The sequence below is a fragment of the Hypomesus transpacificus genome, chromosome 13 (genome assembly GCF_021917145.1).
Source record: "Hypomesus transpacificus isolate Combined female chromosome 13, fHypTra1, whole genome shotgun sequence".
Taxonomy (NCBI): domain Eukaryota; kingdom Metazoa; phylum Chordata; class Actinopteri; order Osmeriformes; family Osmeridae; genus Hypomesus; species Hypomesus transpacificus.
Window position 1 is genome coordinate 3,757,510 of NC_061072.1, and position 13,672 is coordinate 3,771,181.

Consider the following 13,672-nt stretch of genomic DNA (forward strand, 5'->3'; position numbering starts at 1 on the left):
TTCAAATCCTTTACTAGGTCCTAGGTTCGAGTTAAGCACCGAATGTTCAACGTATGGCTCGGCCCCTGGTGGGGATGGGCTTTTTTTGGCCATTACGCTCCCGGGCGGAAAATGGGTCCCACTCCGGCCCTGACTGAGATTATTCCTGTTGTGAATTAAAAACGCTTGTAGTGTGTAAGGGCATGATTACAAAATAACTACCGTGGTTTAAAAGTAGGCTATTTTTGTGTTTGTTTTGTTAAAGACATTCATATATAGGGATTCCGGCCAGGCCCATAGAGATTACCCCCGCAGCCCCTGCACCCCGGGGGGCCTCGCAGGGATGGGGGGCCTCGCGTTTTTTTGTAATTGTTTTGATCCAATTTGAATTACAGGGGATGCACATTATGGTCTTGTTGTCTTGTCTGTGTTTCCAGAGTTGATGTAAAAATAAAGAAAAGTATATTTAATTGTGCTTTCTTTGTTAGCTAGATAAGTGACGTGACGAAATAGGTCAGATGGTCACACAGACCGGCGATCCCGCAGCAAATAGGTAGCTATAACTGTAGCGTAGCTCGGATCCTGCTACGCGGACTGGTGTTATTGTAGGTCCCAGCCGTCAAGGTCATTTTCCAAGCTAAAACTGATCTAAACAAATCTCAGAAGCTCCATGTCACAAGAGAGGCTGTCAGGGCTGGCTATCCTTAGCATAGAGAATAAACGTGCGCGCAGTTTACATGTAAAGAGCGTGGTTAAAGATTTTGCACACAGATTTGCTAAAAGACGCCCACATATTACCCTGCAAACCTGTAGAAAGTAGCCTACCGGTGTATTGACTGTGTAGGCATATTTGTTATGTTGTTGTAACATACTGTATGTTCTGTTTGAGCTGTTTGATAGGCCCTCGCCTATGCTTTTTTTCTGTTGGAATACATTTCCCTCACAAGAAAAGCTTGAGTTATCTTGCATTTATTATACGGCTCTTCAGAATGTTCCAAAAAGTTCAGTTGAACGCGTTGGGGTCCTGTTCGTCCCGTCTGGATTTATCTGACCGCTGGACAATACATTATCCCTTACATATGGGGGGGGGGGGGGGGGCGGCGGGGGGGCCTCATGTGTTTCCGTTACGGTACAGATTCCCACGTACCATTTCCCCATGCCACCATCCCAAGACCTCTTGCCACCCCTTTGCCACCCCATGTAAAATGTTCTAGATCCGCCACTCTATCCTACTAAACTATTGTAACACGTTTATCAGCAGGGCTCTCAAGTTTTATCAAAAGTTTGGCGTGAGATTATCATACCTGTCAACGTTTGGTTACATTTGGGGGGTGATGTTTCTGGTAGGTGGCATTTAACTCTGTATAACTCGAGACAACTCAAGAATTCAACTCAACAGAAATCTTCCCTCAGTATGCCTGCATCTTTAATTGTATATATCAGGACAAGTTATCCCTTACTCCTTAGCCTGAAAAATGGTTGTAATGCGTGAGTTTCCCGGCAAATGAATGAGACTTGAGAGCCCTGTTTCAGTATTCGCTCAGGTTGACCGCATTTGTGGTGTTGCAGTCAAGTGAATTTGTCTTGCTTTACTGAAATGTTCTTTGTCCTCATAATACTTTTTGTGTTTTATTGTCTAGGGCGCAGCACTGAAGTACGTCCCTACCATCGTGAACGACGTCAAGCTGGTCTTCGATCCAAAGGATCTCAGGTAATTTTGTTCAGTACTTCAACTGAGCGCGGTCCTCAGTAGAGAACATTACTTCCAGGACGATGAGAAAACGAAATAAATTTAAACCAATAAACAAACCTCCCCTACAAACCGCATATTTGACAAATTGAGCTTAAACACTCTTGCGAGGGCCGAGGGGAAAAGAAAAAGGACTACACATTTACTTTGTTGCCTTATGCGCTTCTTTTTCTAATTCAATTAGACGTCCAGATTGTCTCCCTCCGTTTTGAAGTGATTAACTTGGAAACAGTTAGCCGCGTTAAAGAAGCAAAAAGAAAGCGGCTGATTTGATGTTGTGTTTGTGCTCTGCTGCGGGCTGCTCATTACCTAGGCTCCCAGCCCTCTGGGCTGTGGCAGCTCAGCCACTCAGAATTCACCAGAGAAGGCATGGCGGGAAACACTTCAGCACGCTGGCGTTGCCTTGGAAACCCGCTAGCCTCTCGCTACCCAGTTACAGCGTAAGGTGTGGAAGTGCAGAGTTACCAATAACATCATCGCAGTCGGATGGTCAGTCTGCTAAACGGGAGAGACTGGCATCTTTTAAAAATAAATTTCACTTGGACATTTTGATCGCTTTCCCGGATCAACGGATGTTGAAGCACTACTGAAACAAGTCAACTCTCTTCTATCAGAAACCAGACTACGTTACAGACCATTAGCAACCACTTCTCAGTACGTTTAACGAGACACTAAGGAAATATCCAGTAGTGCATCGGAAGCAGAGCCTTGCAGCTGCGATTTGTTAACCGTACATTTGAGACTAACTTGTAACGTATTTTATGTGCTAATCTCTGTCTAGTGCTCTATTTAGTTGTAAGTAGATTTATTGTAGACTGTGGGATGCTAAGTAACTCTCTTTTCTTCTCCTTGCCATTGTCCATCCCCTTTCATCTCATACCCTCCTCTTTTGTGTTTTTTTTCCTCTCCTCCTCCCTGCGGCCTTTCTCTCTTTGCCTCCTTGCTGTCTTCCTCTTCTCTGCTCCCCCCTCCCACACGCTATTCTCTCCCACTCCTCTACCTCCGGCAGAATGTCTGACAGCCCCTACCTGGACCACACTCTCTCTGCCACCCTCTCTCTGTCTCTCCCTCTCTTTTCCACTCTCTCTTTCTGGCTCCCTCCTCTCTCTGTCTCTCTCTCCGTTTCTCAAGGGGCTGCCGATGCGCCCTATCCCTTGTGGCTTCCACGGCTCATTCACTCATAAAAAAAGTGTGTGTGCGGGGGGGGGGGGGGGGGGGTTGTGTATGCATCCAGGCCCCCGCAGGGCGTTTCATTGCCTGCCAGAGAGACACTCTCCATCCTTACTAGAGCTGCTCCTCCTCGCCTGGAGACTCACGCCACAACATGAGAGACAGAATACCTTGCCTCATATTCCTCCCATTCTCTACAACCCACCACAACACACTGGCCTCTTCACCAACTGCCACACCACACTGCATGTTCTGCCCCATATTTTACTGGAAGTTGCGTATGTCTGGACGACATGAATGAACAAATGTATGCCCAGCCGAAGATGGTCAAAGTTTTGTGTTTTGGAGTTAGCTAGATGAGCTGGCTCTGTGCTGTTTAACTCAACTGCTCCTCTCTCTCCATGTTCTCCTCTCTCCCTGCAGCAAGCTCTTCACAGAGTTCATCCTCAAGGTTCCTCTGGGCCGACTGGTCAAACAGAAGCTGCACTGTATGATAGACATCGTCCACAGTGACCTGTTCTCTCAGCATGGTGAGGCTGGAACACACACACACACACAGATACCCTTACAGACCCACGTACACACATGCTCCACGCTCCGTAGGTGTTACGCTGCACACGCACAAGGAGAAGGTCATCTGCGAGGCGCGCTGGAATCCATCTCGTTATCCATCTGTTAATCCCTTCTATCAACACACTCCGTACGACTGCATGGGAACGTGAACTTCAGCTCCTCTCTCTCTCACTCACACGTCTCTCTCTCCCTCCCCCCCCCTCTCTCTCTCTTTCTCAGACTCACCGCTCTCCCACTCACAGCACTGCTAATCTGTTTGTGAGCATAGCGTGCTGTGTGTGTGAATAAGGGAGGGTCTGTCTGTGTCTCTGGTGAGTGGCACCAGAGGTGAGCCTCTCCACTATTCATGCAGCCTCTAAAGGTGAACCCTGCTCACGAAAACCTGTTCACGCAGCCTCTGTCGTGCCATGCTGTGCCGTGCTGTGCCATGCTGTGCCGGGTCTGCCTGCTGTACCAGCACTGACACACACTGTCACATTGATTAGTCCCAGCCTGCAGCACGAGCTAGCGACCTGCCACCAGTCTTTCTTTCTCTCTTAGAGGGCACATGCGCGCACACACACACACACTAACACAATATTGTCGATCTAGAGTTAATTGCCCAGCAGGTGTAAAGCACAGCTGTACAATGGACTATTGAGACGCCGTCAAGGCTAAACAGAACATTCGGCCATTCATGTTAGATATTTTTTATTTTTTTATTTCCCTGTTAACTCACAGAACATCCGAAGACAAGAGAAACTGAGAGAAAGAATTACAAGTTTGACTTTCGTGGAAGCTGAACCGATAAACACTAGACGGCCCAGCCTTTGTCTTCAGCACGCGTTCTTGTGATTTCATACCTCGGCACCATATCATTTCCTAATCACCGTTCAGCATTTTGCCTCTTTAGGCCACCATTTTTGATGGGAGACCTGCAAATGATTAGCATTGATCTGATTATTAATTACACAGCAGCCATGTCTGTGTTTGACAGTCCCTGATGAAGGGAATCGGAGGTACCTCTTCCCTCTGGTCCAGTCTGCTGTTAAGCTGTGAGTGCAGAGCACACCCATATCCAGATGTCCTGGACCCTGCTCCTGGGGCTCTGCAAAAGGGGTGAAAATAATAGAGGGAGCCTTGTACTTAATGTGTTTAACAGGCCTGCACTTGAGGGCGACACCACTCCTTGTAAAAGCACTCGGCCATGTCTATGAAGCTGTCAACATGGCATTTTGGGGACAGCCAGATCAGTTGTGTGTAAACACCTGTCCTCCCCAGGGGCGCTGCGATGCTAATGACCCTGACCCCAGGTGTTGTGTGATTGGTTTACTGGCTGCCAATCCCAAGGTGAAATGTAGTGGAACAGAGCGAGCATATGGAGACACCCCATGTAGCCCCTAACGACACACATCCCTCACATGGAATTAGCTTCTGGTTTGCTTCCCACATCCTCTTTTATTTAGTCTGACTGCTGACGGCAGGCCTGGCCTGGAATGAATACCTCAAAAGTTTTTCATAGAATAAAAGCCTGCTGGTTTGTCTTTCTCATTCCAGTGCAAAATTTTATTTTGCGATCAACACGCACAAGGAATTAGTTTTTCCCAAATTCCCAGTAGCTGAACTTGAGAGAAATCTTCAGGCTGCCGTCATGTGATGGGAAATGACGGTGTGTCGCCTTCTCTCCACCGCTGACCGGAGGAGGAGGAGAACGATGGCCGCATAAATCACTTGCAAACCGGTTCGACGGAAGAGAGCAAATATGTCAGCTGCTCTACTGGTCTGTATTGAGACGCTTTGCTCTAGCGCCTGAAATCTGGCACTGCTGAGGTTTGGATTGGAGCTCTCGTGGCCCTTCCAGATAGTTCGGCTGTTTCTCTCTCCCAGCCTGACTGGAGGGTTGGTCTTAAACTCAGCACACAAAAGCCAGACACCCCCCAGATAGATTAGATTTTTGTGTAATAGCCCTTAAAGATAATTCAACACTACATACACTCTTCCTAAGCTTACCACTGGCCAGCCAGCAGCTTAGGATTTGATCCTGCTGCACACATCCTCCATTGCACACATGGTTGGCATTTCTTATTTGGGTTTACCAGTGACCAGCCTGAAATGTCATACCGGGTATCGCAACACTGTTGGCAAATCCCATAAATGCATGACCAGAGGATTTGTTTGGATGATGAAGGACATATTTTATTTACAAAGATTGAAGTCGCAACAAGAAACCTGAATGTAGGGGAAGGAATGTCGTTGAAGTATAATAGTACAACTGTAGTTTAGGTTTGAAGGCACTGAATGGTAGTGGACCTACCCTTGCCTGGCCACTACGACACAGCTGCAGATGCGGACAAATACCCCTGATAGTTGATGTAAATCAAAGGGTCCCTGGGATGAAAGATTTCTCCGAATCTGATGGCCTGCAAGCTGTCTGCAGAGTAGGGCTGGGTGATGTATAAACATTTTTGATATATCGATATTGTGCCTCACATCTCTTGAGTGGCAATACGTGACAGACGAAGAAGGGATGTTCGGCGCATTTTTGGGGAAAGTATGCCTGAATTTGACATTTTCAATATGCACAATATTTGTTTACATTGTCGTCAAAATGATTGCAATATTTTTGCTAATATTCAATATATCGCCCAGCCCTACTGCAAAGATGGACTAGTTCTGAGACTTGTTCAGGTGCGTCATACTTCAGCAACACCATCACAATCAGGAGACAATGGTAGGAACTATTCTCAATATTTCGTTATTTGTTATTATTTGAACATTTTACCATAGAAAATTTCACAGTTGGAGTTTAATCTGAAGGAAATTACCCATGAGCAACTTGACAATCCTTCTAAATTAATTATTTGTAAAATGTTTTTTGTTTACCATTTACCATTCCGCCCGATTACAGCTTTCACCAAGTTTTGGTTTTTAGGAAATCAAAAAAAGGTGGAGGACTCGCAGCTATTTTCTCATCTAAACTGTTGTTCAAAATTACTAAGCTAGGTGAATTGACATCAATTGAATATCTATAGAGCTCAAAACCGAATCAATAATTTTTGGAATCATGTATCGGCCACCCAAGCACTCGCCAATATTCATACAAGAATTATCTGAACTATTATCACTGTGTCACTAGAGATGACAAAGTAGTTTTAGACGGAGACTTAAATATCCAAGTAAATAAAAAGCAAACCCAAGAACTATTGAGCTCGTAAATCTCCTTGACAGTCTCTATCTAACTCAACACATAACAGACCCAGCACACTAGATCTAGTCATAACAACTGGACTAAACATCAGTAATATTTCAATAACTGATCTATCTCTCTTAGACCATCATTGTATACTTTTTAATGTGGAAATTATCCTAACAAAAAACACAAAATAATTCTTAGTCCAAAGAAGACATCTAGACAATAGAGCTATGATATTTTCTGAACAATTTGCTCTAATCATGAATGCTCTCTGAATGAAATGGTAGAGAACCTCAATGATGCACTATTATCTGTGTTAGACTCTGTTGCACCACTGAAAACCAAAAATAAGTCCACAAGCAAAACTTCCCCATGGCTGAGAAATACATGTTTTAGTGAAACGAAAAGAAAATGCCGTGCAGCAGAGAGAAAATGGAGGAAAACAAAGATCACTATCCACTACAATATCTACAAAGATACACTAACCACCTATAACAAAACTATCCGTCTAGCAAGGAGAGAATATTTCACCAACATTATTACAGAAAATGCAGGAAATTCCGGAGTTCTTTTCTCCACCATTGACCAGCTGCTAAACACTGTCCCTGCCCCCCCCCCTTACATCCTCAGCAGTTAAATGTGAAGAGCTTGCTTTGTTCTTCAAGTAAGTAAGTAAGACTTTATTTATATAGCACATTTCATACAGGAATTGCAGCTCAAGGTGCTTTACATAAAATCAACAAAAACAATAATACAAGTGATAAAAGTAAAGATCCCAAACATATAACAAACCAGACTAGCCGCACTCTATCTGCGGTCTCTCGAATCAGTCTTGGATCCTAGCTGACTCGTGCAGTTTCCACACATATAACAACCCAGACAAGCCGCACTCTATCTGCGGTCTCTCGAATCCGTCTTGGATCCGAGCTGCCTCGTGCATTTTCCAAACATATAACAAACCAGACAAGCCGCACTCTATCTTCAAGAACAAAATAACTTTGATCAGAAATAGTATTATTAACAGTGGGGTTGAAACTGACATCAGTAGATTTTGCAACATAACCATGAGCACCTTTACATGTATCACACTAAGTGAACTTCGTCAGCAAATCTAACTCCACAATCTCAGATATTGATTCTGTACCCACAAATTTCTTTAAGTGAGTGTTTGATAGTGTCTCAGGTCCGGTTTTAGAGATTATAAACACATCCCTTAGAACTGGCATTTTCCCAGATGCCTTCAAAACAGCTGCTGTAAAGCCCCTATTAAAGAAACCCAAATTGGATAACATTCTACTTGCGAATTACACACCAATATCAAACTTTCCATTTATTAGTAAAGTACTGGAAAAGATAGTATTAGTCCAATTAAATTATTTTCTTGGCGAAAATAACATCCTGGAAGTCTCGCAGTCAGATTTCAGGAAATATCACAGTACTGAAACAAGTCTCACCAAAATAATTAGCAACCTCAGGCTAAACTCTGATGCAAATAAAGTGTCTATCCTTATACTGTTAGATCTCAGTGCAACATTTGATACCATTGATCACAACATCCTAATCAATAGACTGGAAAAGCTTATTGGGTTCACGGATAGTGTATTGAACTGGATGAAATCATATATCACAGGAAGGAAGTTTTATGTTAGTAAACTGCTTTCTTTCACCAGAGGAATATAGCAAAGATATGACTTCATAAAGCAAAATGATGCAGAGAAGTTAATTCATGTTTTTATATCCAGCCAGCTGGACTACTGTAATGCACTTTTCACTGGTCTTCCCAAGAAAACCACTGAAAGACTACTGCTCATTCAAAATTCTGCAGATAGATTATTAACCAAAACTAAAAGGAGAGAACACATTAGTCCTGTCCTAGCTACTTTACACTGGCTCCCTGTTACCTTCAGAATTGACTTCAAGGTTTTTTCCTCACATACAAAGTTCTACATGGACAAGGACCTAGCTACATTGCTAACTCTTATAAACTACACACCAACTAAAACACTGCGATCATCAAATGCAGGCCTATTAGAGGTCACCAGAAGCAGTCATAAGAAGATTGGTGATGCGGCTTTTGTGAATTACGCCCCAAAACTATGGAAAAAATTACCCATAAAAATTAGGGAAGCAAACACGCTAGACATTTTTTAAAGACAGTTTAAAACCTACCTTTTTACCAAAGCATCTAATTTGATCTCAGAAGGGTTTTACTGCTTTTATTCGTTATATTATTGTTTGCTATTTAAATTATTACTTTTATTGATTTTATGTAAAACACCGTGAGCTGTAATTCTTTTATGTAATGTGCAATATAAATAAAGTCTTATTATAAATAAAGTCTTATTATTTCTCCAGAAATAAAATTACACCGGAATATAGTCCGGCAGACACGCAAGGCTTCCCACGTTGCAGTTAGCGAATCGTTCCTGCAATTGATGCGCCAATCAACGATTAAGACTTTCAATGGAACAGTTCGGCACAGCATCCCCCTTCACCCCCTGTTCCCTCTACCCCAACGGCAGTGTCAGTGATTGAGCAATCTTGTCCTAATGAGTTAGTTACACTAATACATTATTATCCTGCTTTGTCATGGTCTTCCAATAGAAGTTCTCATCCTAGAGGTAGAAGACTGGGGGTTTCTGAGGACGGCTACAACCTTTCAAAAAATGTCTGTTCTAAAAGGCGCTAAACCACTCCACGAGGCACATTAATGAAGTCACTCAGAGCACCTGTAGTAAAATAAAGGAAAAGAGTACAGAAGTCATCCAAGATTTTTTACATGAAAAAAGGTCAAGCATTTTCTAAAAAACTTCTGGTTTTGTGCGGCAGTATAACAGTGCAGTGTTGAGAACATGTTTGTTTACTTTTTTCATTTAATAATTTCTTTGCTCAACGGATTTTTGCATAGTACAGTATGTGGTACGTCTCTCGTAGCCCATGATGCAGTGCATGATGATGATGCAATAGGCCCTGACCAGGCCGCGATAGGCCGCGACCAGGACGCGTACTTCAGAGTTAAAGTTTGAAACAGTTTGTCCTGGGACTGTATGCACGTCCACTATTGGATAAGAGTCCCGGCATGTAAAAGTGCTGGCCCTGAAGCATGCCACTATGCTTCTCTTCCAACGTGGACACAGCAGGTACTCACCTGGTTCACTATCCCACTGTGCCTCCTTGATACTTCATTGTGCTGCATGTCTCTGTGCGCATGTGTGTATATCAGAGTGAGAGGGAAACAGGGAGAGAGGTGTGAATGTGTTTGTTGTGAGGCAGCCCGTCGCAGTGGGCCCCTTCTGCAGTGCAGTACAGCGATCAATACCTCCCCCCCACCCCCCCCTCCATCCCTTTATCCATGGAAGGCCGGGTCTCCCTCCTCTGTTGGCGCCCCAGGCCTTGGCTTTCATTTGAAGCACTCTGCGGCGTCCCACACAACTCCTGGATTGGAATCCGAGGGGTTTAATATAAAATATGATAATTTGCCGCAGACCGCCCCAGGTACCTATCTCCGTCCTCTTCCTCATTCCTACGCACATGGTCTCCTTATCGCTCCCGCCTCTCAGTCCACATCTGCTCCCTAGCCCGGGAACCAGGGGGTTAATATCAGCGGCTGGCCCAATGCCTCACCTTCCAGATGATGTTCTGGACTTTGTCCTGGGATGATCTGTGCTAGCCAGCAATAACGAAGACTCAGGGACTGTTGTCCTACTCACACGGCTTTCAAGACTTTTTATGTGCTATTGTACTTCTCATGTGTGCAACATCCATAGTTGAACAGCGCTAATTAATGTTTGTAGCGTTTACAAAGAGAGGCGTGGAGGGAAGCTGTCCTCCCTAGTGCTGATGGTGGTGATTGAGCAGGTGCGTTTGTTTGCGTCTCGGTAGACTGTCGCGAGATCCTGCTGCCCCTGATGACGGAGCAGCTGAAGTTCCACCTGGAGCAGAAAGAGGAGCTGGAGGCCTGCTGCCGGCTGCTCAGCAACATCCTGGAGGTGCTCTACAGGAAGAACGTGGTGAGGAGACGTGTCACGCACACCCACACATACATACACACGCCCACACACACACACGCACCCCCCCCCCCACACACACACACACACATGCATGTACACACACAAACAAACGTGCTTGTGCTTCATATTGACCCCCACCCCTCCATACACATTTTGCTGTAGATGTCAGACGTTCCCTCTGTCACACACACACACACACACACACACATCACACACTTCTCAGGAGAAATCCTAGATCTAAGATCCTAAATTCGTTGGGGACGGAGGCCTGTTGTGCACAGATTTTCTCATTTAATTAGCTCATTCCACATTAGTAACAAATGATTATTTCATGGACCTTCCCCTCTGGTTCAGAGTTGCATTGGCGGCCTGCCTATATTTCAATACAGAGAGAATCATCATTCAGGCCAGCCATGTGTTTATACTCACAACAGCTTCTATTCATTACGGCGTGGAAAACACTGGGGAGGAATCAAAGGCTTTGTGAGTTCAGAAGTGTGTGGAAACCAGAAGCGTAGGCAATGGGGCCGTGCGTCACACCTGACGCTTACAAAAGGCTAGATCAGAAACTCTGATGATATTGAGGCTGACGTGTGTGTGTGTGTGGATTTGTGTTTGCCTGGTGTGTGATTGTGTGCGTCTGAGCTCAGTTAGCAAGTAAAAATTGCCTGGTAAATTATTGAATGTTTTGGGTAGCACGGGGGTTTTCAATATGCCCTCCCCCCCTCACCCAACATACCCCTCACTAACGGGCAAGCAACCCCCTCCTTCCCTGCAAGGCAATTCTCTCATCTCACATTTCCTATCCATAAATCATTTTGCCACTCCAGCCTGGCATATCAAGATACTCCAGCTCCAACGAGAGTAGAGGACGATTCACTAGTCAGTCTGGAGGATTCTCACAACCCTCCTTCTCAACCCGGGGAAAAGCCTCGCTGTGCGGCATCTTCCTTCCACCTCGATGGAATTGGTCGTGCTGCTACTGAGTGCTTCCTGTGAGCTTTCTTATGAACAGTAAAAAAATAAAGGGCTGAGAGAGAGATGCCAGCACGCAAAATTCTTAGTTGGGTTTGTCATCAAAGAGGACTTAAGATCTCTGATGTAACCACCCAGGGTATCGTGCTACTGGAAACACTTACGGCTCGCTGATGTTGGGTAAATACCCAGACTAGTGCGTGACATTACCCCAACGCCGCCACGGGAAGCACCTTCCCTATGTCATTCTGTGGGATTTAACTAAATAATGAACCAACAAAAAGTAAATACCAATAGTTTTATTTAGGGATCATGTAGAACGGCAAGCCCACAACAACTGTAAACTATATACACATATAGGCATTGATAAAATAACTTTTTCCCAGTTAGTTTTGTGTCTGCTCTTTCTGACTCTGATAAAGGAGGCCCACCCCTAAACACATTCATCATGTCCCCTTTTCTGTTTTGGTTAGAGATTATTAGCCAGAGCTATATTTCACTCATGACAAGTGTATTCCGAAATGAAAACGTTTACTGTACTACAACTGTGAGGTGTTTTTAGCAGTGCAGTGAATCTTTTCCATGTGTGTGTGTGTCCAGGGCCCCACACAGTGGCACGTCCAGACTATTATGGAGAACCTCCTAAGGACGGTCAACAGGACGGTCATCTCCATGGGCCGAGACTCTGCCCTCATCGTGAGTAACTATCTATGACTAAACACCTGGAGTGCACACGCACACACACACACAGGACTACCAGCAGTTGCAGAAAAGTTTATAGAGTCTGGATATCAGTCCGATATGGACAACAGTGCTCACAGAGTGGGGTTCATTTACCAAAACAAACCCACACAACTCCACCTTTCTTTCCCCCAAACACTGACACAACTCATCCTCCAACTCATCCTCCACCACATTCTCCCACTTTTCCCACAACTCATAGTCCAACTCATCATACAACTCATCCTTCAACCAGTGGTTGGGTAAGTTACTTTAAAAAAGTAATTAATTACCAATTACTTCATTAATATTGTATTTAAAATACTTTTCTAATTACTCTGTCTGAAAAGTAATTTAATTACTCAATAAGTAATTTAATTCATTACCAATTATTTCTTAAAATGCCTATAAACCTTGACCGGATAGACAACAGAAAAGAAACTCTTTCAATATTTATATGAGTCAAATTTTGAATAGTTTAGCCTTTAAGCTTTTTAAAACATCTTAGCTTTTTAAAATATACTAATACTTAAACATTTCAGTAACAAATGTAACCTTCTTTACTCATTAGTTACCAAACAATATCTGAATAACAAAAAAGCTTTGGTAACACCTTATTTGAAGGGGTGTGAATAAGAGTGACATGACACTGTCACATGTGGCACTGTCATAACCATGACATGACATATGAAAGGATGTTTATGAATGTTTATGAATGTTGTCATTAGGTGTCCTTTGGTGAATTATGTCATTTCGTATGCAAGGTTGATATTGTTTTTGATGTCTTTGTTATGACAACTTGACATTAGCTGAGACATCACCTGTCAATGTCTTTGTCATGATAACTTGACATTAACTGCGACAAAATAACCTGTCAATGTCTTTCTCATGACAACTTGACATTAACTGAAACAAAATAACCTCTCATAAACATATCATAGAAGGCATAATTATAAAACTTGAAGAAAATATTTAGCTTTATGTGAGGTTGTCTTGCTGTTGCCTCTCTAGTGCACCTGTTTTCACTTTTATTTGCACCAAAATAGTTGACATTGATTCACAATTGCTTATGCTTCCTAACTGGACAGATTGATATCCCTGAAGTTTAAATGACGGTGTAATATTGTGGTGATTACGTGTTCCATACATTTTTTAGAGCAGTGTATTTAGCTTTATGTGTTAGCATTAAATACAACTGTCATATATTTTGAAAATGGCTGTCATGAGACCATTCCTTGACCTCAACTACAGTGGTCACATTTCCACTTGTCATAAAGATGTAATTAAGTGTTATTACATTGTCAAATGCTTTTATAACTGTCT

At 43.5% G+C, this 13,672-nt stretch overlaps 1 protein-coding gene across 1 annotated transcript in view; it reads left to right on the top strand.

Annotated features, from left to right (window-relative positions):
• The window catches only part of dock1 (dedicator of cytokinesis 1), a 201,741-nt gene that overhangs the window by 78,897 nt on the left and 109,172 nt on the right, over positions 1 to 13,672 (top strand). The window contains exons 24-27 of the mRNA XM_047032175.1: positions 1,620 to 1,690; positions 3,323 to 3,429; positions 10,527 to 10,654; positions 12,230 to 12,325. Of these exons, the coding sequence (XP_046888131.1) occupies positions 1,620 to 1,690; positions 3,323 to 3,429; positions 10,527 to 10,654; positions 12,230 to 12,325 (402 nt within the window). The remainder of the gene's footprint in view (positions 1 to 1,619; positions 1,691 to 3,322; positions 3,430 to 10,526; positions 10,655 to 12,229; positions 12,326 to 13,672) is intronic.